We start from the raw sequence: 27907 nt of genomic DNA on the forward strand, positions 1-27907 counted from the left end.
GTCGCTGAGTATATGCCACTGTGTACATACGTGCCGCTCTTCAACGAAACTCTTTCACGCCAACATGGGCATCGAGCACTGGCTATGTGCCAGTCGGTCTGTGCCGGTTCTCAATGAGCGTCTTTGACCGTCAATTTGGGTAACTAGGCATGCGCGGCTGGAAAATTGCCGCTCTACAATGACGAGAAATGTCCTACAAGATTGTCCGATGCTTGGCAGAAACGAACTCATGTCACAAGGGACCATCGAGGAGTGCAACCCGACGCTTTAGCCGTCTGCACTACAAGTACACTTCTTCCTTCAAACTTTGGCACATACCCGCGAGGGGGGGATTGGCCTTGGTTCTCAGTGGAAACATAATATGAACTTCTTGCTTCCTGTTAATTTATTGTTCTGTACTATTCATATTTAATTATTAGTAAATATAAATTATTTTCCGTTTCTGTTTCTTGAATAGTGGTCACTCCAATTTTGACGGAGATGCTATGTTATGAAAATAACGCGATGCACTGTTAATAATGACGAACATGTTCTTAACATGGCAGTCTCCCTGTGGCAATGCCGTACTCGTGTACGTACTGTCTCACACACTTCCTTTCGGGCTCGGTCAAAGGTACTTCGTAGGTGCCGCTCTTCAATGAACCTCTCGCTAATTTGGAACACTGTGTATGTGCCACTGAGTGTGCGGTCAAACAAGGGGAAAATTTCTCAGCGATCGCAGACACACGCGCGCCGTTCTTCTAGTCTCGGAGGCCAGACGCGGACTCCTCTGCAGTGACGCTAAATGGAGCAGCGTGTCCAGAGAGGAGCGCGTAGAGCAGCCCGGTGGCCGCACGACGCATCTCTGAGCGTTCGCACGCGTGCCGGGCATTTCGGAGGCCTCGCACAGGCTTCGCGGCGGCGGTGCCAGACGGCGCTGAGTGTCCTTAGGGACGTGCCATGGAGGAATCCCGCTGAAGTACATGCCTCACACATAACTCGTTTCGACGGTGGGCAATATGTTGTGTCGCTACAGTGTTCCATTGCTAAACGCAATGCCGTCAGCGGTCATCGCGAGATGGGTACCGCCGAATATGTTTTTTACTACTGTATAACAACAAGAAGACTATGTTTTCTTTCTATAAAGCCTGCCAGCTCGGTTGCGCGTTCTTCTCTTTTGTCTTCTGTTGCATTGCCATAAACATAACGATGGTTTCGTTTACGTTGTGGCGCTAGTTCTGTGCTATGCCCTAACCATTCACGGTAGCTCTATCTATATTGGTAGCCACGTTAGCCAGGCATGTATGCTACAGCTTTTTGGCTGTGAATCGGGACACGGTACAGGCCTTATAAATCTTTTTCAATCTGGCTACGCGCACAGGCTAGCGGCTCCTGCCACTGAGAGGGTCGATCGTCGCCATCTGCCCCCGGCCCCCATCCTCGCTCTCTGAACTCGCCCTCACTTCTCTACCTGTCCCGACATTGGCAACCCTACTGCCACCTCACGATCTGCGCCGCGCTTCTCTGCTTGCAGTGCCCAAAGCTGGTGAGAGGTCGCCTAATATTTTATTCATATAAGTAAGGAAGCGATGCATTTGAATTCCCTGAAGCTATGTACATGCGCTTTAATGGGTTCTGAAAGTGTGATGCTTCGTTGCGCCCTAAACTGCCAGCTATCTTTCCGCCTTCCATCGAGTGCTAGTGTGTAGAAGGGTTCTCGCAAAACCTCCGTTCTCCCGTTAGGAAATTAATGAGCACGCTGACTGCGAGACGGCTTGCTGTCTTTATCGACTGAATTGCGCCGGAGGTTCACTTATAAATGAAAACCACACTTCGGCTAACCTACACAACTTCACGCTCGGTGGAGCAAGGACACCATCACGTAGTAAGCACCCACGACGATCTAACTGCATCTCAGGACGGGGCTCACCTCAGACGCTTCTTTGGGAGTGCACTCGACGACCAGCGTCCAGCTACGTAGGTCTCTGGTGTCCCCGTTGCACGAGGCGCAGTACACGTTTCTGTACAGTGTCCCGGACTGGCGACTCAGCACGGGCAGGTCGTCCAGGTACGTCAGGTCGAAGCGGCGCGGGTTCGCGCTCTCGCATCGCGCCTTGGTCTCGTCGTCCCTCTCGTTTGCGGGCGACCACGCTTCGGGACAGCGGACGACGGCCATCAGGTACCGGTAGGAGACCGCGGGAACGCAGTCGATCCTGGGAACGGCCACCTCGCCGAGAAAGCGGTCGGCGCAGCAGTCGCCCGTCTGCGAGCACTCCTGGGGCGACCGACACGCGCACATCTTCGGCTTATGGGCCGCGTCGCAGCGGTCAGTGCACTGGGTTCCGTTCAGTCCCGCCGCGACCCGCTCGTCGAGAAGCAGATCCGGCGTGATCGCCTGCGGCGGCGGCTGCGTGACGAGCAGGTACGCTTCGGCAGACGCGAGGACAAAGCAAGCAAGAAGAATGCGAACCACTGCGACGGTTGCTGCCGCCGTCGTCGCGACGCGTCCTGCGCCAAAGCCTCGGACGGTGGCGGTAGCCACCATGGCTGTGGCGGTTGCAGCTCCGGGCAGCAGCGGTTCGGAAGCGGCGCGGCGGCGGTCCGGAGTTTCCTCTTTTACGGTGCCACGCCGCTGCTGCAGGCTCCGCGGTGGTCGTTTGTTTATTTTGCTCCCGTTGCTGCGGTCGGACGATTGCACCGGCGGCCGTGGCGGCGTCCATATGGTTCCGCGTAACCGCCATCGGCGCCTTCGGTCGGGGCAATAACGGTGGTGGTGAGCTGGCTTCCGAGAGGAGGCTTCATTGGAGTCCCGGCCTGTTTCACGCTGCTGGTTCTGGCGAGGCATGCGGGGAAAGAGGGGCGGGGAAGGGAGCGCGTAATAATAAGCCCAATGACGGTGCAATTGAAGACTCATCGCCTCTGCCTCGTGTCCCTAGTGTAGCAGGCGGTGGCGGGCTAAGTACTTGGCCGCGCTCTTTTTTTCTCTGCGCGAGGCGATGGCGAGAATTGCTGGCGTCAGCCGTCATAAAAGGCAGCTGGAGAGCAGCGGGCGGCACGTCTCGGAATAGCACAATGCGTGCCTCTCAAGTTGGATCGTAAAACGAGATGGGAAGTTGCCGATGTCGATGCGAGTTGTAAATGCAAAGGAAACAAGCAAAAAAATAATAATAATACGGAGACCTGGATTACATTATAAACCGTCGTTGCTCTCTGCCCCGTCGATGAGGCGAATTGCGTTCTAAGCTATCACGATATTCGGCGTGTTGATGCAAATATCGCATTTCAGCGCACTGCAGTGGAACCGATCGAGTAAGAGTCGTTAGGTTACCGGCGCGCTTTGCTGTGTATATGTCGGAAATGTTTCACCGATGAAAATTTCAAAATAAGAAAAAGGTCGAACTGCAAAAGCTAGCTGTCTTGCCACCCCACGAAACAAGTATTTTGGCACTGTGGCATACCGCGTCGTCCGCACAAGGTATTGTTCCCGTCAGCGGTTATTCTAACGAATCCCTTAGTGTAAAATAGAGTTGCCACTTTATTGATTTTGTCTCTAGATGATCTATCACTTTGTTCTGTGCTTACTGACCCTATTTTTTACTGCTTAGCTACCAGATATTTTTTTAGCGACGTGACAGAAGAATTTGGACGATGAATTAGATGCCTGAAATTTTGAAACTGGCTTAAAGAACGTGTTTCCAAAACGCCCTTTATTCTAAAGCTCTGTATAGGCGGTCGGAATTTGCTCAAGGGCCTGTAGGCTCTGTAACAATGCTAAAGCAACGTGGATTTCACTAAAGCAAATCATGTGATGCTCGCTGAGAGTAATGGGCTTCACAATATGCTCGTAAATTTAGTTTTTTTTTTAAAATTGGGAATGCGGTAGCATTAGGAGCCAAAGTACAAAAAGTGAATGTGTGTGAAGCGTGGGAAACCGGTCACGTGATATATATTGTTACGAAGAATTGCGAAGAAATGGTTTTATGTACAGGAGATGGACGATGATCGTAGCGCAGCCCGGCCTCTCAAACTCCTCGTTTTCTTCGTCCTCTCTTCTCTCTTCTTGTGCGCGCCTTACGTATCCGTTACATTATATATATATATATATATATATATATATATATATATATATATATATATATATATATATATATATATAGGAACGGGCGCTCGGCTTCTTCGGACCACGGTATCTTGAACTTTACTCCTAGAAGAGGCAGGACCTGTGCCGAGTGAGCTCCGGAACAGCACCTTGCAATGCGATGAACACGGTTTAAATCATAGATCCTGGACCTCAAAGAGATGCCATGCAATTCTAACGCATTTACCTCGCGTTTACCGCTTATTATCCGCATACTTATTTTTTAACGACACTATGGCTCTTAGCGCTGAGCATGCTACAGTTTCACTAAGCACGTTCAATCTCTGGAAGTTCCCAAAAGCACCAGAAAATTCATTTAATAAAACTGATTGCAATATATTTTATGGAGATATCTGGAACGGGACTAATAGGACAGATCAGCTGTACATTTCTTCATCTTTGCATTTCTTCAGCCTTATGCAAGAAAGGCGGGCATATCGCAGGGGCTCGGCTTAGCCCGGTTCTGCAGAAATTCGTGCGAATCTGAACGCGCACTGGTTTCACTATTCACGCCTTTAAGACTAATCTACATTGTGAGGAGCTTTCACTTGGATTGCAGTAATTGGCATTTGCAAAGGTCACGTAACTGAAAGCGCCACTTGTGTTGACATGACCAAGGGCGCTTCGCAGGATTTAGTTCTTTCACGAGCACCGAGGACTAGAAAATCGGCAGGCATAACGCGGCCCAAGGGCATTTTCCGGATAGGAAAACCATGCCCCTTACCCGTGTTGTTTTCAGCTGTGATGGATTCGCCACCTTACAACTTGTAGCCACAGATAATTTTAGCTGTAATCACCCGTTGGTTAAACATATTAGTAAAGTTAAGGCCTCCTACATCATGCTGATAAATTCACTGCTTTAGGCCAAGCTAGATTATATTAGTTCTCCAAAGCAGCGACATTATTTAAAATTCACTCAGAAGCTTTAGCGGCAATTATTGTTGACATTGCAAAGAAATGTAACAAAAATTTAGCGACTTTTCTGTGCTAGTTTAGCGATACGCTCAAGAAAAAAAGACACGTTGGCAACAGTGGTGTCAGTTCTGTGCTGCTCATTACAGTGTTCTATTGCACGATGTTCGCATTATCTCATCCGCAGCCGCTGTGTAAATCTGAATAGCGCGCTGGTTATAGAATATTTTCAATATGGCATTGCAATTTTCAGTGCCAACGTTCTCTCCTAGAGGGCTTCGACTATACAAGGGGCGCTATAACTTAAAACTATTCCAATTCTGCAATAAGCCTTCCGCGATTGGTCAAAAACTTTTTGGACCACTCCCACTTCACCTGTCTGTCACGCGACGTCATGAAAACCGCGATAGTTCCCCATCTGATATGACGTGTACACACTGATTATGCATGATTGGACTGAACGAAGGAGGAGGAGGAATGAACGTTTATTGTGTGAAACAGCGAGAAAGTGTTCTTTCTTCGCCCTAGCTGGGCGGCTCTCTTAGTCCAGAAAAAAAAAATTATTTCGGATTCGACGCCTTTTCACCGTTAGCCCTCAGCTGTTGGTCAAGAGTTTACGGGCTGCAGCCACTTCACCTACCTGTCACGCGACGTCACAAAACCACAAAAACTCACCGCGTCAATGTGACGTGTACGCGTTAAAAATGCATTGATATGCCGAACAAAACTGAATTTTCTTCTGAATAGCCGCAGGCTGCCCCGTTCCGAAAGGAATAAAGGTTGCTGCGGCGGATCGCTCAGGCACTGGCTACTCGCATTTGCCGGAGAGCATGGGTTTGTTTGCGTGTAATAAAACTTTCTGCGTAGCTGTGTGAAGTTTTAGAGCACTTTCGGCACGTTAACGACCTCGTTCTGCGAAGTCTTCTTTGCTGAGGATCCGCTTTAGCGTCATTCTTAAGCTTCCGTTTCATGCCGCCACGATTGTCGATTGTCGACGAGCCACCACAAGCTATGTAAGGGAAAGCGGACCAATCGCAGACGCCGGCACCACCATCTTTATCCGGTTATCGATTTTCAGTACAGCGGCTCGGCCCCATCGAATCCCTCTCCACTTCAGCGTGTTCCTCGCCTCTTGTGAGCCAATTAGACAAGACAAGCCGCTCAGTGTAGGCAATGTTATTCGTTTTTGAAGCAAACAAAAGTGACCTCCTATGAACAAGGAGAGCGTTTGATTGGTCTGTTGAGACAACCCTGCGGGTGACCGCCCGATGCTTGCGTCGGCGGTTACGCAAATTCGACGTCAGAGGATAGGAATAAAAACATGTTGGAATAGCTTTTACGTTATAGGGCTCAAGGTTTCATCGTGAAATCTCTAGGATTTCGTTTCATCATCAGCAGCACTGAGTAGACACTGGCTTGCGCTATAAGTGATACCAAGTTGTGCCTGCAAATCTCTTAATTTGATCACTCCACCTAATTTTCCGCCATCCCCGACTGCACCTCCCTTCCCTTGGCACCCATTCTGTAACTATAATGGCCCACCGCTTACAGTGGAATCGAAGAACGCTTCAGACCGTGCGAAGTGAAGGCGAGAGACACAGCGCTGAACTTGCTGCGAACTGAACCGTCAACTAACTTGCGGCGTCAGCAACAGAGATAGTTAAACCGAAAGACGCATTTGTGGCCATAGTGTTAGTCAAGTTGACTGACACAAGGAGCCTTACACGCATTGAACGCAACCACGTCGGAACCCGGGGGCCGCACGCATGACACAAGTGCAGGACGTTTGTTCTTTCCCAGCGACGGTCGTTTGTGTTCCTAGAACTGCGCTACTTTTCGAGACAGGAACCGGTGGGGAGGGCGCACTTCCACTGCGGTGCCCACGATGTATGTAGATCTAATGGAGCAGCGTACGTAACGAGCGGCCGAGCAGCCGGCTCACCTCGCGCATGTCGCTACGCGGCATCTAGGCACGTTCTGGTGAGGCGAACACAAACGTAGGCACTGCCGAAGGTGGCGACACTCCCGTTGCGATGTGGGAGAAGTACAGTTTACGCCGTCGAGCATGCGCATACGTAACGGGAGGCCCGGCGTCGACTGCGAGTACGATTCTGCAGCGTGTCCGCGGTTAGTGGCTCGCGGGGCGACTTATGTGTACGGAGAGCATGCATTTGCACGGGGCTGGCTGCCCCGAGGCGTATAAACCTCGGACAAGTGGGCCATGTGACGTTTGTTTAAGTGCCCCGCAGGGGCGTCTGCGCAAGCAGGCGTTTGGTGCGTTGCGACACCACGTACCCGAGCACACGAGGGTTGGACCCTCCCGCGTGTAGCCGTGCGCGGCTTAGCCGTGTCTGGGGAAAAGGGGATCCTGGGGGTTGAGCCGATGCTGGGTGTTTGGACCTTTAAGGCCCCCCGGCGGAGGCAACACACCTCTTCGGCCTCGGCTTCACATAGACGGCACCTTCAGACTGACCCACCTGGAGGAAATCGGCAGTCGCCTTTTCCTGTCCTCTTCTCCAATCTTCGTCTTTCTCTCCCACTTTTCCATCTTTTCTGTCTTCTCTTCACTTCTTATTACTTCCGTATTTCCTGGCGGCAAGGGTTAACCGTGTGTTATATATCCTGCCTTGGGTATATATATATATTAGGTTATAGCGGCGATGTATGGCTAGCGTCTGCAGGTATTCTTCCAACCTTGTAGCGTCCCCTTGTTGGGCTCGGTGGTGGGTGGCCACCATCGCCGCCGAACTTTCCTGCTCTATATGGCAAATAACTTTCCTCCGCTACCTGATCGCTCCCTGAAGAGGGGGCGCACCGATGAAACATTCACTTTCTTCATGCAGCCAAAACAATCCTTTCCAAAGTACCACGTTGTACATAGTCAGCACGATAAGAAAACAGTCAGAATGATCTCACCATTTGTCGTTGCGAAATCTCTCACTGAAGCAATTGGCCCAGGCTATAAAGTAACTAAGATGGGAAGTGGTGATCTTCTTCTCGAACTTCGCGACAAAGCGCAATATGACAAACTCTCGAAACTTGTTGCATTTGGAGAAATTCCAGTCTCAGTGGGCCCACACAGATCCATGAACACAGTGCGCGGGATCGTCTCAGAAGATGACCTTCTCGAACTGAGTGAAAGCGAACTACTAGAAGGATGGCAAGAACAGAACGTTGTCAAAGTGCAAAGGATTAAAATAAGACGAGATGACAAAGAAATACCAACTAGGCATATAATCATAACATTTGGAACCAGCACTCTCCCTGAATCAATAGAAACCGGCTACTGCAAGCTTCGTGTTAGACCGTACATCCCAAATCCGCGTCGATGCTTTAAGTGTCAGCGTTTTGGGCATGGGTCGCAAACCTGCAGAGGACGTGCTACTTGTGCTAAGTGTAGTTCTTCTGAACACGCTTCTGACATCTGTACTTCACCAAACCACTGTGCCAACTGTGAAGGAGATCACCCCGCCTACTCGCGATCGTGCCCCTCGTGGAAAAAGGAGAAACAAATCATAGAACTGAAAGTAAAACTCAACCTATCATTTCCAGAGGCACGTAAGCGTTTCTCACTCCAAAATCAGTCCAGTCCTTCCTACACCGATGTGGCGCGCCGGGGGGCAGCGCTACATCTTCAGGCGGCCGCGCAAGTCACACGGAATGTGACGGCGGTTACGCCATCAGCCCCCCTGGCGGGAGCAGCCACGGCTCTTCCGCCCCCTACCACGAACGACCAGCAGACCTCCGAGCCTGCTGGTCCCAGGGCCACTGCTCATGCAGACAGGCCCGAAAAACCCCCGCGCGTCCCCGCTGAGCGGGCGTCATCCAGCGCCTCTGACGAGGCGATGGATATAACAAAAACTTCTCCGGCGTCTCAAACGCCGAAGGAACGGCGTTGCTCCCTGGAGCGCGCCAAGAAAAAAGAAATACCCCGCATCAAGGGGCCTGAAAAGGTCCCTTGAGCCAGTCTAAGTGATATCTCTTGACACACAGCACATAAACACAAACAATATGGATACACAAATATTACACTGGAACGTGAGAGGTTTGATCCACAACCTCGACGATGTCAAAGAACTCTTACACAAATACAATCCAAAGGTGCTGTGTGTTCAGGAGACACACCTTAAATCTACGCAAACAAACTTTCTTAGGCAATATGCTATTTTCAGGAAGGACCGAGATGATGCTGTTGCATCGTCCGGCGGCGTAGCAATAATAGTAGACAGAGGCGTTGCTTGTCGGCAACTGCAACTCCGAACTCCCCTTGAGGCAGTTGCTATCCAAGCAGTACTATTCAATAAACTAGTTACTATCACGTCCGTATACATCCCCCCAAATTATCAACTCTCTAGCACAACATTTCAAAGCTTTATTGATGAGCTGCGTCACCCTTACATAGTCGTCGGTGATCTAAATGCGCATAGCACACTGTGGGGTGACTCACGCTGTGATGCGAGAGGACGGCTTATAGAAAACATCCTATTCACTTCGAGTTCCTGCTTGCTTAATAAGAAAAAGCCAACGTTTTACAGCTCTACACATAAAACATTTTCTTCGATAGACCTAAGCATAGCGTCTAGTACAATTGTGCCATATCTCCAGTGGGATGTCATTAATAACCCTTATGGCAGTGATCACTTCCCCATCGTCCTAAACCTTAAAAAACAAAGTGAGTATCCTGCACATGTTCCTCGATGGAAAGTTGATTCAGCCGACTGGACGAAGTTTCGCGAACTAACGCAGCTGCCCTGGAATGATATCTGTGAACTTAGCCTAGACGACGCAGTAGCATACATAACAGCGTTCATTATTGATGCTGCATCAGTATGTATCCCCCAAACAAAAGGGTCGCCCTCAAGACGACGTATTCCATGGTGGAATGAGGAGTGTAGAGAAGCCAGGAAAAAGCAAAACAAGGCTTGGAATCTCCTCCGTAACTCACCAACCGCAGAGAACCTCATTAATTTCAAGGCGATCAAGTCGCAAGGGAGAAGAACGCGCCGCTGCGCTAAACGCGAAAGTTGGAAAAACTACATAAGCAGCATCAATTCATATACAGACGAACGAAACGCCTGGAACAGGGTTAACAAAATAAAAGGCCGCGAAACTCATCCCTTACCTTTATTAAATACACAAGGAGACACCCTGGAGGATCAGGCAGATTGTCTAGGAGCACATTTCGAGCACATTTCCAGTACATCACATTACACAGATACATTCCTAAAATACCAGCGACTAGCAGAGCAGATGAATTTGGATCGGAAAAGCACATCCAACGAAGCATACAACCGTCCATTTGGAATGGCTGAGTTCCAGGCCTCACTGAACTGTTGCAACAAGTCCGCTCCAGGAAGTGACAGGATAATGTATGAGATGATCAGACACCTACACCCCGAAACACAAAAAACACTACTGTCACTCTTTAATTCCATGTTCTCTGCAGGCTACATTCCTTCTGTTTGGAAAGAAGCAATCGTAATCCCTATTCTCAAAGAGGGCAAGGACCCTTCCTCACCCAACAATTATAGGCCCATAGCTCTGACAAGCTGTATATGCAAATTATTTGAGAAAATGATTAACCGTCGCCTCATCCATTTTCTTGAAAGCAGCAAGATACTCGATCCCTTACAGTGCGGTTTTAGAGATGGTAGATCCACAACAGATCACCTTGTCCGCATCGAGACAAATATCCGTGATGCCTTTGTCCACAAGCAGTTTTTCCTGTCTGTATTTTTAGATATGGAGAAGGCATACGACACAACCTGGCGCTTTGGAATCCTCCGCGATCTGTCTGAAATGGGAGTTCGAGGCAACTTGCTATACACCATTCAGAGTTACCTCTCCAATCGCACGTTCCGTGTAAGAATTGGTAACGTTCTGTCCCGTCCATTTACGCAGGAGGCTGGTGTTCCACAAGGAGGTGTGCTCAGCTGCACTCTTTTTATAGTCAAAATGAACTCGATCCAGACTGCCATACCACGTAGTATGTTTTATTCTGTATATGTAGATGACATCCAGATAGGTTTTAAATCATGTAATCTAAGTATCTGTGAGCGACATGTACAGCTTTGCATAAATAAATTGTCTAAGTGGGCGGACGAAAATGGTTTTAGGCTAAATCCGAGAAAAAGTACGTGCGTCCTGTTCTCTAATAAAAGAGGTATACTGGCGGAACCAGTAATCAATCTCAATGGAGAACGGTTATCTGTGAGCTGTGAACACAAATTCTTAGGGATCCTTCTAGACAGTAAGCTAACCTTTGTGCCACACCTGAAGTATCTTAAGGCAAAGTGCCTCAAGACTATGAATCTTCTGAAGCTGTTGTCACGCACAGCTTGGGGAAGCGACAGGAGATGCCTAATAAAGTTGTACAAAAGCCTAATATTAACACGCCTTGACTATGGGGCCATAGTCTATAATTCTGCTGGACCTAGTACTCTAAGAATGCTAGATCCTGTCCACCACTTAGGCATCCGCCTTGCAACAGGCGCCTTTAGAACTAGTCCTGTGCAAAGCCTTTACGTCGAATCTAATGAATGGTCGCTGTACTACCAAAGGACATATTTGTGTCTTTCGTATGCCTTGAAGGTAAAATCAGCTGTGGATCATCCATGTCATTCAATTATTCACGACTCCTCCACGGCCAGGCTATTCCGTAACCGCCCAGGTGTCCGGCCTCCTCTGTCCCTCCGGTTGGCAGCACTCTCAGAAAAAACAGGAGTCTCTCTTTTAGAGAATGTCTTAATGGCCCCCTCTCGGCTTCCACCGCCTTGGGAGTGGCAAACTATCCAATGTGACATCTCCTTCTTAGAAATATCAAAACAAGCACCTGAGGCTCACATACAATCACATTTTCTTGAACTTAAAGAGAAGTATTCCTGTGACGAATATTACACAGATGCTTCGAAGTCTCCTGCTGGTGTTGCTTACGCAGCTCTCGGACCCTCATTTTCAACATCAGGGCCACTAAACCCACACACCAGTATCTTTACGGCAGAAGCATACGGTATACTTTCGGCTGTTAAACACATAAGGCGCAGAAATGTCGCTAAGGCTGTTGTCTTTACAGACTCACTAAGTGTCGTGAGAGCCCTGATTAGCCTACGAAAACATAAGAATCCCGTTTTGAATGCGCTGTATAGTTTGTTGTGCTCCGCATATATCTGCAACCAAGCGATTATTATATGCTGGGTACCTGGCCATAAAGGTATAAAAGGCAACGTAGCTGCTGACGAAAACGCTACGTCAGTGAGTTTTAGCGACACAGATGGAAATATCCCCATTCCTGCCACAGACCTAAAGCCCATTTTACGCCGTAAATTGAGGAAACATTGGCAATCAGAGTGGGATACACAAACATTGAATAAGTTACACATTATAAAACCAACATTGCGGAATTGGATAAGTGACAAAACAGCACGGTACAAAGAAGTACTTCTTTGCCGATTAAGAATAGGACACACTTACAGTACTCACTCCTACCTATTGACTGGCGGGGATCCTCCTACTTGTAGTAGATGCGGCGGTGGCCTCACAGTCATCCATGCTCTTATCCAGTGCCCTGCAATAGAAACGGAGAGGAAAAAGTATTTCCCTTCTGCATATCGCGAAAATATACCTCTCCATCCTGCATTTTTTCTTAGTGACGAACCATTTTTCAAACTGCAAACAGTCTTAGATTTTTTAGAAGAAACCGACATCCTGAAAATCATTTGGCCAGGCAATTTTTAGCACGTGACTAACAGCCCTGCTTTCAAGGGCTCTCTTAAAACTCTGGTGTCAGTGTTGTTTTGTTGCACAGTGTTTTTACGACAGCCCATTGCCATAACCCACATCGCTGCCTAGTCACCCTCATTATTTTAGCAACTATATATTCTACTCCACTTACAGCTACAGATTTTAGGCCCTTTTACAGCCATGTGACACCTACCATAAGGAATTCATTGTGCACGCCATCCATAATACATCAACATTACCACTTGTCATGGCGCTCTTTGGCCAAACCTGGCCCTTGCGCCACAAAACACCACACATCATCATCTTCATCACGTTTGTTTAAGTGAGGTTGGTGTTTATTTTCCAAGAACCGGTCTAGAAAAGGGGGGCGGCCACGGTGTGTATTGTTGATGGTGCCGCCTACCTTGAAAAAGAAAAAAAAAGGCACTGATTGGTAAAAGGCCAGCGAGGAAGCCTAAAATAAAGGCACTGACCCAATTCGCGAGGGTATCTAAAGGAGTGTAGAGAGATGAGAAGGAGGAGCCGAGCGAGCTGACAACCAGCCGCCACTAGTCGATGTATGCGACTTTGTCATAATAAGCCTACGTATTTCTAAGTTGGCCTCCCTGAGTGCAAAGTGTCGCCGGACGACGACGAAGACTGTTCGAAGAATCGTCTGCCTGGAAGGCCTGGAGGAGAAGAAACTTGACTACGTCCCCGACTGTGACGAAAAAAAAAAGAACGACACGATTTCTTGGTGCGTATGCTTAAAAGAAAAACGTAATTATAAATGAACGGCGACCGCGTGCATATGATTGTTGCATCTCTCTTTACTTTCATGTGTCCGATTTATGCCATGCGTTTCGTATACTTCTGGAAATAAAACTAGTTGAAACGACAGCGGCGCCCGTGTGTGTTGCGCACTGCTCTTGTCCTTCATCTCTTGTCGCTGTTAAATGTTCAGCATAATCCATAACCTGCTAACCAACCACGAAGCCATGACAATGTAATCTACAGTCACATGGGTCACGGGTTGAGGGCACGTGGTACATGAACTTTCCGGATGTGTGGCAGGTGTGCTTATTCTCTTCATTTCTCTTCAACTCTCGTTACAAAACTAGTGCATAAGCAATTGTTTCGCGCACACACAATAACTGTCCCGTCGTTTCAATGTGGTACTGGCATATATATATATATATATATATATATATATATATATATATATATATATATATACACGCAGGAAGGAGACGACGAACTTTTTGGAAGATTTCTTTACTTAACGTTTTCGGCTGGTGGACCAGCCTTCGTCAGAATACTGTACTCTGACGAAGGCTGGCTGGTCCACCAGCCAAAAACGTTAATAAGTAAGGCAGTCTTCCAAAAAGTTCGTCGTCGCCTTCCTGCGTATGTTACGTCGGGTCCTGCGTGCTGAACTTTGAAGAAAGTCCCTACATATAAAACATATATATATATATATATATATATATATACATATATATATAGGTTGCATTAGTTTATTGTTAAATTGTTTTGAAATTACTCATGACATGTAGTATTAAGTTTGTAAACAGGGATAAGGTGCCTCAGAAAGGCTGGCCAACGTTTCGATAGGAGGACCTATTTTGTCAAAGGCGGCCTCGTCATCCTCGGCATGTTAGTTTTAAAGAGTTAGTGCAGTGACGTCGCGTGCGGATGTTGTCGCTGGCGGCTGACATGTAGGAACATTCGTTTGAGCTAGATTACTCTCAGAGGCAGACATTAAATTCACAGAAATTAAAGTTAATATCTCAATAATTAAGTATTGCTAATCAACTTTTAATCTAATTAATTTACGCCACATATTGCTATTTGCAAATTGTAGCCGGTGACTTTTAAAGCCCTATCCACATAGAACGGATACTGAGGATGACTCAAGTTTCGAGATATGCGTTCTCGAAGTGCGAGGAACTGCATTGGTATTCCAGTAAGTATCGAGCTTCAATGCACAAAAGCGCGTTTTGTTAAAGAAGTTAGTGGATCAGCAGTCCATTTTTGCGGCAAGTTTGGCTGCGCATATCTCAACATTGGTGCTTGTTTCAAAATTATTTCCACGTGTATGTGCCATGTGATATCACTGGCTTCAATTTGTCTGCTGCAATATGTTCGCTAAAGTAATTTGCTTAAATACAATGGTTGGCACATTTTATTAATTAGTTTAGTATTCGTATAATTTCCTAGTCTACGTAATGCATACCTCTTTGAGTATTCTAGCACATAAGCAACTTTGTTCAAAGTGCCACAGGGGATGTTTAAAAATTGTGTTAACGTTGCAATACCGCACTTATATAACAGTACATTTCAGTTACCACTCTTCTAACTTATCGTTAGGGAACCACACAGATTTGGGCAGTGGCGTTGCTCTTGGTCGGTTTGTCCATTTTACGTCTAGATGTAACACCGGCTAGGAATGTTCAGTAATTATAATGCTAAACGTTAACAGATTCGGACCCACAAGCCCCCGCATTTCTGCCCCAATGATTAATGTATTATATCATTACAGCTATGTGGACATTGGTGCCACAGTTTCGCCTTTATCTCTCCCTATAACGGGACAATGTTAAGCTCGTTATACACTTAATCACGTAGCGTACTACCCTGAGGAAAAGTATACGGACCACTGATTGCGCAGTAGAACCAATTTTCCTTTCCGCCTATCAGTGTAACTCGAAACTGAGCACTGCAGTCCAAATTTGACATTGTGAACTTTCCAGTGCACTCGTCTGAGTTTGCGTGTGTGAATTACGAATAAAGTTTTGCGTTTATTTTTTAGGCGAGCCTGTGGTCCTTTCACATTTGATCATGAGCGTATACACCGGTAGTTTATGAACACATAACTTTGGTAACTATTTGGCATAGAATTGCGAGCCTCTACATTGAACGCCTCCACCGAGAAATTAGCTTTATGACGACTGAATAATTCTGTCCCGGTTCTACAGTGAACTGGGCGGAGGGCGACCTTTACACACTGAAGTTGCTTGTCTATATATATAAGGAATGACTTGGGAGGCCCAAAGCGTTTGGTTAATAAGGTGTTGGACTGTATCTAGGTCTTGCGGCACTAAACACATCATCATCATTATCACATATATTTTAGCCATCTGTACAGCCATAAACATCTTTAACTCGTTTGCAGCCATCACACATACAAAACAAAACGCCATTTAAATCAATGACTCGTAGTAATTTTCCTGATGCTCTTCGGCTCAGACCTGGAGCCGAATTCGCAAAGTTTAAGTGCTTTTTGTAAATTGCGCAACAAGTTATTCACATCATTATATAGCAGCGCGCATAGCAGCTTCTTGTAAATAGAAAAAAAAACACAGGCAGGCGACGCCTGATTGTAAATGAGCTGGATATACATACGTTTCATGTTGCGACTTAATTGCTTCATATCTATCACTACATACGAACTCTTCAATGGGGGACGTTTACGTAGCAGCGTTTCAAGATATTGCGACCATGAATACTCTTATTATTAGAAACAGGTTTCTTTAGGAAAAAAAGAACAACTCGGAGGTAATAATTTTTTGTTGCATCAAACACCTTTACCAAATTGTGAAGGGCGCTTTTGCGCCACAATACCTTACATAACTATGTTTCCAACGCACTGCATTTTTTTTTTCATCGTCGTAGCAGGTCACATAGGTTTTAACGTGTTGTTGCACACTTACGGGTCTACACGTGGCATGTTATTGAGCGGTGTTATTAAAGGAAGCGACGGAGGCGCGTTACACCCGCTGACCTTGGACACTGTCAAAGGCGGGTTTTCCAAAACGACAGCCGCATCGCTGAGATGTTACGGCACGCGCACCCAACCTTGGAAGCGCCGTGGTCGCGCTCGCAAATTATCGCCGCTATCACTCGGCCCAGCGGTGCAGGGCGAAACCGAGACGACTCGGCGGAAGTGACACGCGCCCCGGACGCAGATGCGTTCTTACGAGAAGCAATGACTTCACCCGCCTGGCTGTAGTGCCCGTGGATGTGTGGCCTGGGGCTGCGGTGCTCGAGGTAGAGCGTTGCATACTGGGCACGGCGACCGCATTTTGATGGTGCGCGAAATACAAAAGAAAGAAAGCTCTTCTAATAAGATTTAGCTGCACATTAAGGAACTCCGGGCAGGCAAAAGTTTACACCGGAGTAGTGCTGGGAAGACCATGCGATGCGTAAAGCAGAGAACCGCTGGTCTATTGGAGCTGCAGAATGGGTGCTAAGGGAAGAGAAGCACAGTCGAGGACTTCGGAGAATAAGGTGGGCGTGATGAAATTAGAAAATTTGAAGACACGTGGAACCAGTTAGCACAAGACAGGGGTAATTGCAGATCGCTGGAGAAACTTTGGTCCTGCGATGTACATCAAAATAGGCTGATGATGAGGATGCTACGACATCCATGCCAGCTTCGTGGCATGATGTTATGTCATGCATGCGTTTCATGCAAGTTCTGATAGCTCTATTGCGTCGATTGCGGGAGGGGGGGAGTAGCTGCGTGGCCAAGGGGTGCACGCCGGGCACTTGTAACGCTTACAAACAGTAAAATTTTTATTACCATGGAACTGGCCCAGCTCCTTCCACCTCCACGGTCAATTTGGAGCCCCCCCCCCCCCCCCCCCCCCGCCTAACTGTCCTAATTTCTTTTGTCGATGTGGTTAAAGCTTTAGGAGCTGCAATGAACAGTTGTGGCTGTGGCAGTGCTGTCGAACTAAGGCACAAATTAGACACCTCGACGTACACAGGACACTCTGAAAGTTTTGCTACGTGGTTCTGTGTTTGCTACCTGACATTATGGCACCTTTACAAGCTGTCGCAGGTGATTGCAGCTGCTGAAGCTTTGTCAAGTAGCAAGGGGAAAAATAATGCTGTGCCGTCAGTGTGGCGGCACACTCCGAGATGTAAGCTATTTCGAATCAGGTGTTCGGTAGACGGTACCTGTGCAACCAAAACATGGTGTTTGAGCGCTATAAACCACTGCTTCAAAAGTGCACACAAGTGTGCTGTCACAACAGAAAGTTGAGAACAAGCAGCATTTTTACCGGTGTGTCTTCAAAACGTTGTTGCGTCATTGTTCAACCAAGGCTGGTTATCAGGCATAGGTATTGGGAACAGGGCATTTCTGAAACACAAGGGGTAATATATCTAAAGTTTAATTAGACCCAGTAATCTATAAGATAGATTGATAAAAGGTGTACTTTTTGTTTCTTAGTCCTCTTTCTTGCAGAGACATGACAAAGCTTCCGGCAGTTTTGACATTTTATGTATAGAGTTAGTGTGTATATTGCAACTATAACTAACAGTCAATGCTCTGTCCTGCCCAGGTTTATGCTGTTTTGTGATATTTGCCATATTTTGCAGCTACTTCAGCTGAGCCAAGTATATATCTTTATTATTACTAGTTTTCATATTAAGCTTTTGTGCAGTGCTCACTACTTATTGCTAGTCATGTTTTGTTCACATAGACACACTCAGACTTGTTCTTTCTTATGTGGTAGGTTCTTTTCGTACTTTATGATAAGATGCAGTGCTTTTCGAATGAGAACGTGTGATAGCTTGTAGTGAGGTTATTTAAATAGAAACTGTTTCGTGCTTCACATTTAATTGACCAAGCCTGTGCCATTATGCGGTGCTTATGTCTTTGTATTGGTATAGTATCACTCCTTATCTTTCCTTTTACTTTTAAAATGTGCAATGTTTATTGTGTAACTATTTCTCTTTGATGAAATGATAAATATTTTTCTTCTGACATTTTGTCGCAATTTTACAATGATTATGTTCAGTTAGGTAACCTTAGACTAGCTGATTGTTATTCTGAAAGTTTAACTTCCAATGCCTGTGGGGTATTCAGTGCAAGCACAGGGTGAAAAAATACACTAAAAAATTTGGTATAAGTAGGTCACTGGCTGTAAATGGAGCATACAGAAATTGGAGGAAATAGGGCATGCTTATATATTAATCAGCATGCACAGCTACGCATGTAGTTTTGTTTGTACATGCTGAAATATTATCCTAAGTGGAAGCCCTTTGTTGCACTTTGTTCTTTGGCTTTCAGTGCTACCTTTAAGTCATTATATATGTGAAGGTATTAGTAGAAGCATCCCGTGGAGATAAATGACAACTTTGATGAATAGGGGTATAAAATTTGTGCTTAAAACGAAAAAAAAACTGTCTGCTTTACAGGTGAATGTATGCTTCTGTAGTACTGCACTGGTTACTGTCGCCAATGCATGCATTGATTGTGCTCTATTGCATTGAACATGAGCTACAACAACGAACGTTGGTGGCTTTCCCTCCTGGTCGAGCTGGTGTTGCTGCGAAAATGTTCGACCTAGAGAAGTGGAGGTATTTCCATTATTTCAGAAATGCATGTAACATCATGCATTTGGTTGTGTGCTTTTACCATGAAGTGATAAGTACTTGTGCGCAAAGGAGCGGGACATCCTATGTCCCTAGTTCGGCATGCTTGGTTGTTGCGTTCTGCATCCTGCCGGCAGTGCATCCTGCCGGCAGTGCACCCTGCCGGCAGTGTATCTTGCCGGCAGTGTATCTTGCCGGCAGTGTACTAGAGGAAGATGACGAAAAACATGGCGTGTGCATTGCTTCAATTGTGAAATTTGCATTTCTTGCCTGAAAGGGTCGCACGTGATGATACTACCACATGATAGACCAGAAGAGCAATTTGGCGACGCCTCACACATTCTGGCTCATACTCAACAAGATAGTCCCATAGCTAAGGCTAGGCAACATTCACAAGAGCTAGTCTGTCCATTAACTACATGGCTGTATTGAACGCTAAAATACTTGCAGGGATAACACCCTTTTGAAAGGGTGTTATGTCTATGCTACTCACATATTGAAAGGATGGTGTCTGTGTTACATTCATATAGGAAAGGTGTTGTTTGTTTTACGCTCATGTCTTAAAGGGTGCTTTTTATTTTACACCCGTAGGCAAGGTGTCGTCATTTTAGGACCCTTTCCTTTGTGGGGTGTTACTTAGCACCCTTTTCTTGGGGTGTAGCAATAACTCAAGAAGGGTGTCACCCATGGGACAAGTCATTTACACCCTTAAGGGTGTTAAAATGGTTAGAGTGCATTGTTCAAAAGCTGATTTTAATTTAATTAGGAGAGAGCTGTCACGTGTCCAAAAAAACCCAAATAATCATCACAGTCCATCGTTTCTGACCAGTCACCCTGCAATTCGAAGGCGGGCAAGGTGTTACCGTTATTCAAATCCGGTATTCTAATTATTCTCTTAAATATAGACCTATAGAATTAACTAGCTCCCCTCCAGATATTTAGAACATATAATCAACACAAGTTTAATGAACTTCCTCGAGCCATTTTTTGCAGCTAAACAGCAAGGTTGTCGCAAATCATTTTGATTTGAGACGCAAAGCGTTTCGTTTACTCAGGAACAATTCACTGCTCTTCACAACGGGTGTTTCATCGACTGCATATTGCTACGCTTAAAGTTGAGCACATTAAACAACGCCCTCAAAATTATTGCTCTGATTGAAAACTTTATTTCAAACAGAACGCAGTTTGAGACCGCTAAAGATTTTAATTCCCCTTTCTCTTCAATCACTTCAGGTGTGCCGCAGGGTTGTGTCTTCGTGCCCGTTCTATGTTTAATTTATATTAAGGCCGTGACTAATGTAGCTCAGTCATCTATTGAACTATATGCTGACGACTGCGTAATTTGTTGCGTAATACCATCTGACACGCATCTCGCAGCACTTCAGCCTCAGCTTAACGCTATACTAACTGGTGCAACGCATGGCAAATGCGTTTCAATCGTAAAAAGGTGCAATGTAATGAGAATCTCCCGAAAATAGGCTAATTTTATCCCTGCTTTCTATTACATAGCTGATTCTATGCTGGACGAAGTACCCTTTTATAAGTATCCATAACTGCTACTCTTTCTTGGCAAAATCCTGTTATCTACGTTGTTAGCAATGTTAATCGCACTTTAGGTTATATAGGGCAAAATTTTTCAAGGCCACCATCAGTTCTCAAGTTAACATTATATAAAACACTTGTGAGGCATAAGCTAATATGCATGTCCTTTGTAGCGGCTATAGCCAATAATTTCTTAATTAAAAACAAGAATCGGTGCAATACCGTAGTGCGTGTTGCATTCTGTCAAATTATTGCCGATCTTCCTCTGTATGAAGGATGAAACTATCTTTGCAGATTCGCAGTTTCTTTTTGCACGGGAAAATTTCCCGCATGATATTGCACAAGATCTTTCAAAATGCACACCTGTAAAATGAACTTTTGAGTGAGCCGACTTATATGTCATACCCGATATCCTGGGAGCTCAAGCTAACAAATAAAAATTCTCTCATAACATAAACATTATATTCCTACTTAAAGAAACTTGTCTGTGTTGCTTCTTGTATGCCTTCTTTCTTTTCTTGATCTGAGAGTTTTAGAGTTTGTGTAAACTTGAGTCTTCGTTGAATTATTATTATCATGAAAGCGCTTTGTGTTCTGTATAATTGTATGCTCTTTATACTATCTAAAATTTTTGAAGCTTCCCATACCCAATGCCCATTCTTCAGTCCTGTAAGGTATTTTGAATAAATAAATAAAGATGTCGTGATAACCACCGCCATGGAGTTGACATCCCGTTATGTAACAGTAATTCGTTTTGTGATTGATTCATCCCGATCGTAGCCAAATAATGGGATCACTTGCGCACTTCTGTCGTCACCATTATCAATCCTTCCGCGTTTTAATCGGCAATTGCAGATTGTTGAATGTACTAGCCGCTTATGATGTGCAATTTTATTTTCTTTCACCACTGCCTTCCGTAAAGCTTGCAGGAACCCCTCCCCCCATTCAGGGCAATGAAATAAAAAAGAAACTCAAGGAGATACGCTTGTAGGGATGATATATAAAAGCTGGCGAGAATACGCTTCTGCCAGTGGACGAGGACAGTTTTGACAGGTTGCATAAAGTGGAAATTATGGCCAGCCCCAAGTCAGCTGTAAGCCGGTGTTGAGGCGATCTCAGTATGCAGCTTCCCAGGCTTAACTTGCTCCGCCCTATAGTTATGGCGAGGTGGGAGGTAGCAGATAAACGACGAGAGAAGAGCACATGTGATTTTCAATTTTCACAGGCACTGGCATAGTTGGCACCGATATGTTTGGTATGTTTGGTATGGATATGTTTGGTAGGCTTATCGGAGCCAGCTAAGTACAGTCTGTCAGGACGGTCACGATGTAAACCGCTCAGTCATGAATGTGCTTACCCTACATGAATTTCGGTGAGCAGTCTAAATGAAATCTGGTTTCGTCATTAGGCATAGCAGCATCCTATTGAATTGGGCTGCTTGGCAGATTTGCTGGACTTGAAGGAAACGGCGCTAAGAAAAGGGACGACGACGACAGACAACTACAGCGCTTAGTGTGCTTTCTTTCAAGCATAGCAGCTAGTTGTAGCGCGAGTATGACTGAACCTCGGCGCGCGATACTGCTCAAAAAGTTGCAGCAAGTACGCATCTCGCCGCGCGGATCCTTTTTAACATACCGCAGTCAAGTGGTACGTAACAAACTAAAGATGCTTCCACTGGTTCGTTGATTCCGTAAAAGTATAGTTTCCGTATGTGCCCTCCTCTTCTGCGGCTCTCGCAGATGCATCGTTGCTTGAGAACGTCAAACAGGATGAATAAATCAACCACTGAAGCTGCTCCAGCGATCTTTGGCTTTTCTGTCTCTGCTTTACAGTGATATTTTATGCGTTAAGAGAGCCCGAAGAGCAAGATAGCATGCCACTTGCTTATCATGCTTCTGCTTATGAGGCATACACGAATATTACTACGTGAAATACGAAGTTTCTCGTTTGCCTACGCGCGTTGCTATCACTTTTCCGTGTAGGGTATGTTTCTTGTCTGCTTCGTAGGCCGATGACAGAGGTGGTGCAATCTAAAAGTGTGGGTCAATATATGATCCCTTGCATGTGCCCTAGGGACCACTGGTCTACTTGATGTTTCGAGCATATATATATATATATATATATATATATATATATATATATATATATATATATATATATATATATATATATATATATATATATACATATATATACATATATATATATATATATATATATACATATATATATATATATATATATGTATGTACTGTCGCGTTGTAGTGAAGCTAAACAACCGGAGCGGCATAGTATGGACCGAGGTTAGGTCCTCTGGAATAATATGTGAGTCAGCGAGCCAAAGACTTCAGAACTATTAGGACCGATAGCAGGACTTGCTTACTATATATGGATAGTATAGTATAGTATGCTCATTTCTTCCTAAACTAACAATTCAGAGTGTTTATTAAAGATTTATTTAATATAAGCATGTATTACACTGATTCACGCACCCGCAGCGCCGACAAGTGGCTCGTTCCTCGTTCCCGCACGACCTATTTTTTTGCAGTCTCTTAGATTCACACTGCAGTCCCTACTTAACAAATATGAAGAGAAAGACGCCAACTTTCCTACGTTTACAAAAAAAGAAATGCGTGAATTTTTTCTAACTCTTGTCTAATGTCTTTTATACTACCCGAACAGGATCAAGTATGTTTCATTACTCTTGGTAACACGTTTATTTTCGTCATAATATGTATGTGTTCACGTGAACATTGAATATTTCAACCATAATGTACAACTGTTCTAGAGTGTACTTATATATTGACTTTATTTGTTATATTATTCCGTTGTTGTATTTGCACCTCTCTTTCATTTTCTTAAACTGCATTTTTTTACTTGATTATTATAAATTTGTTTTTGAACGTATGAATCGTAATACCGCTTTCATGTACGTGGGCCTTTAGGTATTTTCAAGTGGTGTCACTGCCGCTTTTCGCCTAAGGGACCCCCAAGTGTCGTTGGAAATGAAGATTTGATTGATTGATTGATTGATTCGAAGAAAACTCTTCTTTTATTTGTCGTTCATTCCATCTGATCTCGCAGCTCACACGTGCCGCAGTCCGCCATATATGAAATGCGGTTGAGGAAGATGACGATAGCTGCTATATATATATATATATATATATATATATATATATATATATATATATATATATATATATATATATTGATATATCTTATTGAATTAACCAAATTATCCGACGGCTGCATTCCACCAGAGAACAGCTAGCAGAAGAGAAGGTCAGTACTGTAACCATAAGACCACGGATGCTCTTCTCCCACAATGGCGTGCCTCATAATCGGATAGTAGTTTTGAAGCCGTTACGCTTTACTTTTAAGTACCATACTAAATCAGCGTAACCAAAGCTGACGGGCGAGATGAGCGCCCGACTGGACGAGAGTTGACCCGACATACACGGTGGCACGCCAACAAAGGCGCTCTCGTCGAGGCAACACAACCGTCGTCCTTCGCGGAACAATTGCCGCCACTCTACCGGAGCCTGGCCCCGACGAACGGAGCTTCACGAATGGATCACTAATTGGTCAAAGGGGACAACGTCTAGGGCTTCTGGGGGAGCGACTTCGACATCGTGTTCCCCGCTTGCCATGTCGTTGCCTAGTTTGCGAGGGCGTACGTGCAAGATTGGAGGCGGAGCCCGGCAGAATGATGCGACATCCTGGGCGGGATTTTTCGAACGGTTTAACGTTTGTGGTTGGCCTAGAAGACGAACAGTTAATTTCCCCGACGAGGTGAAGGGCAAAAAAGAAGTGCATAAAAAGTGGTAGTAAAGGCAAGGCGCAGAAGACCAGGACTCGAGAAGAAGAACACAAACGACAGGACCGGCGCCGGTCCTGTCGTTTGTGTTCTTCTTCTCGAGTCCTGGTCTTCTGCGCCTTGCCTTTACTACTTCAAGCATGAACCAACTAGCCCAAGCAAGAGTTTTACTTGAATAAAAAGTGGGATTGAGGACTACGACTCGTACACAGCACTCGCGCTAATACTCGCGCTAGTACTCGTGCTAACACAGGTAAATTCCCACCAATGCAAATGTGTAAATAAACCCTTTTATCATTTCTTAGACGTCGCCATGGACCTCTCGATCGTCCGGCACCTGGCACGTCACCAGCCACGAAAAAAATCATGACCGCTCGGACACTCGAAACGCTGCAACGTCTACAACTCAGGAAACTACTTAACATAATGAACGCATGAATGTACGTCATCAAAATGTTGGCCGATCCGAGAATACGCTGTCTAAAGATGTGTGCCGATCCAGAAGTTTGATGGAATTCAAGTGGAAGTTGAATCGCCTCCCAACATTTCTTATCTATTATACATGAAAACTATCAGATAGAAAGGTCGAGTAGCTGGCAATTTCCACCGGTAGGGGCACGATAACTACGGGCTCTAGAAGTGAAAAGGTACAAACGAACGGCGTTTCTCTAAGTGCGCTTCTACTACAATATATAAATCCGTGCGAAAGGATAGAAAGTTGGGCGAGTTGGTATGGTAACATTCTTAGATTGTAGTGCGAAGTGACACAGACAGAGACTAGAAGCAGACAGGACGAGCGCTAACTCTCAGCTAAATATTTATTGAAACTGTTAACATATATATATATATATATATATATATATATATATATATATATGTATATATATATATATATATATAAGTGATTGCAAATAACGCAGTATATGAACAAGACAAAGTCTAACGATTATCAGTTAAACATATCAAGAGGTAGGGAAGCAAAAAAAAAACAAGACAAAAGACACTACTTGAGATTAACGCATGTGCTCAGAATATATTGAAAGTCGCTTAATAAAGAGATATAGAAGCGTGGCTAACGCAAGTCTCTTCTGATTTTTTACTGTGACATTCCTCCGTTATTTCCCATGTGGCTTGGCATTTGCGTCTTGAAAAGATCTTTTGTGTTTTCAAACAAAGGTTTACAACCGAAACTGAAACAATGCGACGCTAGATGTGAAGCATTAGAGCTGTTAAATGATTGTTGGTGTTCTTCTAGTCTGATATTGATACAACTGCCACTCTGTCCAATGTAAGTTTTCGCGCACTTGCAGTGTAGACCATTTATCCCTTCAAATTGTACGGCGGTAATATTTGAAAAAAAGGTGTGATCGTTTCCTTTGAGCAGCATTACGGAAACTCGTTTCAAAGAAGTTTACTTTTGGTAACAATAATATCTCAGCCAGTTTATGCGTCCAACATTCGGTAGCCACCACCAAGTGAACCTGTTTAAAGGCGGTGAATTTTTTAAGCGGCGGCATTTCACTGGCATAACGGCTACATATGATTTCCATCGTTAGTTATCTGCCGCGTATGCGTGTGTAATGACGTGTTGCTTGGAAAAAAATTGCACTAATTAGAGCGAAATGCATCGCTGGAACCAAGCACAGTCTGCTTGGAGAGTACACACGAAAGCGGAGTAACCTTGCAGCCCCTGGGCGTGTGCGCCGGTGATTAAAAAAGCAGAGCTTCACATTTTCAACTCTGAATTTCATTGCGTGCGAGGCGGATAAAGCAGATTCCTGTGGTAATTTTTTTAGAAGTGGACTATAATAATAATTATATAGGTATTGCTCAAGGGCAATGAAAACGAGGCTGTTGTTATTTTGTCACGTTGCCAAAGTTCCTAACGTCAAGTGCAGCCTAACTAATAAATACTTTTGGTTGTTTCTGCATAAGTGATGCGCCGCGATAAATTTACAACACAGCAGTGGCAAATGTACTTCCTGTGATAGTTAGAATAATTGCATTTGAGACATAATAAGGTGACTGTGCTTATTACTATGACCTGGCAGAATCAGTTGTTATGTAATCGAGGCTTCACTAACCACAGTCCTTACAAACACCATTGAAAGAAATGCACGCGGAAAAAAGTGTGTGTGTGTGTGTGTGTGCGTGCGTGCGTGCGTGCGTGCGTGTGCGTTTCTGTCATGGAGCGTTCTGTGCATTATTAGTGAGACATGATTCACGAACTGACCTACACTTCCACCACGGAAATTGAGGCTTCTTTGTCTCTCGATTCCAGCCTCCAAGACGCTACTCATATTTCTTCACCCCTTTGAGCTCTAGTGTCTCTGTATGTACAACTCAACAGTGAACGTGTCACCACTGAAAGTAACATGAAGGGTCTCAATCCTCACAAGGCATCATCTGGGCTTCATTGTTTCTCGTTTCAGGAAGACGGACAAAAGGGATGACTGGTGTTCAAGCTGTTAACGCCAAGTCATAAGAAGCTCAACCACCACCATAATGACGACAGGTCATCTTGCACTATGTGCCTCACCATGAAACGTTTGAAAGTTTACTAGATAGAGGGATCTGAACCCTATCAGGAACGCAGAAGTCTACAGTTTTGTATCATATTGACACGTGTACTTGTCTCTATCGGGCGACACGTTTTGCCGCCTAACAAACGTTATCGCACAGCGCGGGACGCGCATGCATGTATCCGAAGTTTCTGGAAAGTTATCGATGCTTCTATCCGCTGTCTGTTGTCGCCGTACCTTGTGGTATCTGATTTCATCGCTTGACACGAATGGTGTAGATCTTTGTAGAAGGCATGCGGGTCCCAACGTTTAGTCTGGAGCATTCGATGACTGCTCTATAAAAGCCGACGCGCTTGACCCGCTGATCAGATTTTCGACGATCGCCGACCGTGTTCGCCGCTATCGTTGTGCTATAAGTGTAGCCTCTTTGTGGGCACAGGTTCGCCCAATAAAGGTTAGTTTTGTGTTCCACAGTATTGCAACTGTGTTCTTTGACGTCACGACCACGTGACATCTGGTGGAGGTGCTTTACCTTCATGTACCGGACGCCCCCGACAAGCCGTAACTCAAGCCCGGACCGCAAAGACAACACCAGCGCCGTCCCGGAACATCTCGCAAGCCGCCGTCTTCAACAGCTGCCCCCGGAGCACGGACTGTTACCTGAGACCAAGAAGATTGTGCCCAAGGCAACTCCAATGGCAGCCCCAGCGTCCCCCATCGTGCTGCAGCAGCCCAGGGAACCACCGACGTTCCGCGGTTCCACATTTGAGGACCCGGAAAGCTCGCTGGAAACGTATGAGAGGGTCGCTAAATTTAACAGCTGGGCAAACGAGGACAAGCTGCGACATGTTTATTTCGCATTGGAGGACGCCGCCAGGACGTGGTTCGAGA

The 27907-nt window shown here is 45.4% G+C and overlaps 1 protein-coding gene across 3 annotated transcripts in view; it reads right to left on the reverse strand.

Annotated features, from left to right (window-relative positions):
• LOC126526194 (uncharacterized) overlaps positions 1–27907 on the reverse strand; it is a 68188-nt gene that overhangs the window by 19745 nt on the left and 20536 nt on the right. The window contains exons 2-3 of one of the 3 annotated variants that reach the window (XM_055068034.2): positions 12515–12593; positions 1910–2812 (exon numbers count right to left, since the gene is read on the reverse strand). In XM_055068034.2, coding sequence (XP_054924009.1) covers positions 1910–2524 — 615 coding nt within the window. In that variant the 5' untranslated portion in view covers positions 2525–2812; positions 12515–12593. Of the gene's footprint in view, positions 1–1909; positions 2813–12499; positions 12594–27907 lie in introns of all 3 variants that reach the window. The other 2 variants (XM_055068035.2, XM_050174135.3) reach the window with 2 other exon arrangements.

This window comes from Dermacentor andersoni, chromosome 8, assembly GCF_023375885.2.
Source record: "Dermacentor andersoni chromosome 8, qqDerAnde1_hic_scaffold, whole genome shotgun sequence".
Classification (NCBI taxonomy): domain Eukaryota; kingdom Metazoa; phylum Arthropoda; class Arachnida; order Ixodida; family Ixodidae; genus Dermacentor; species Dermacentor andersoni.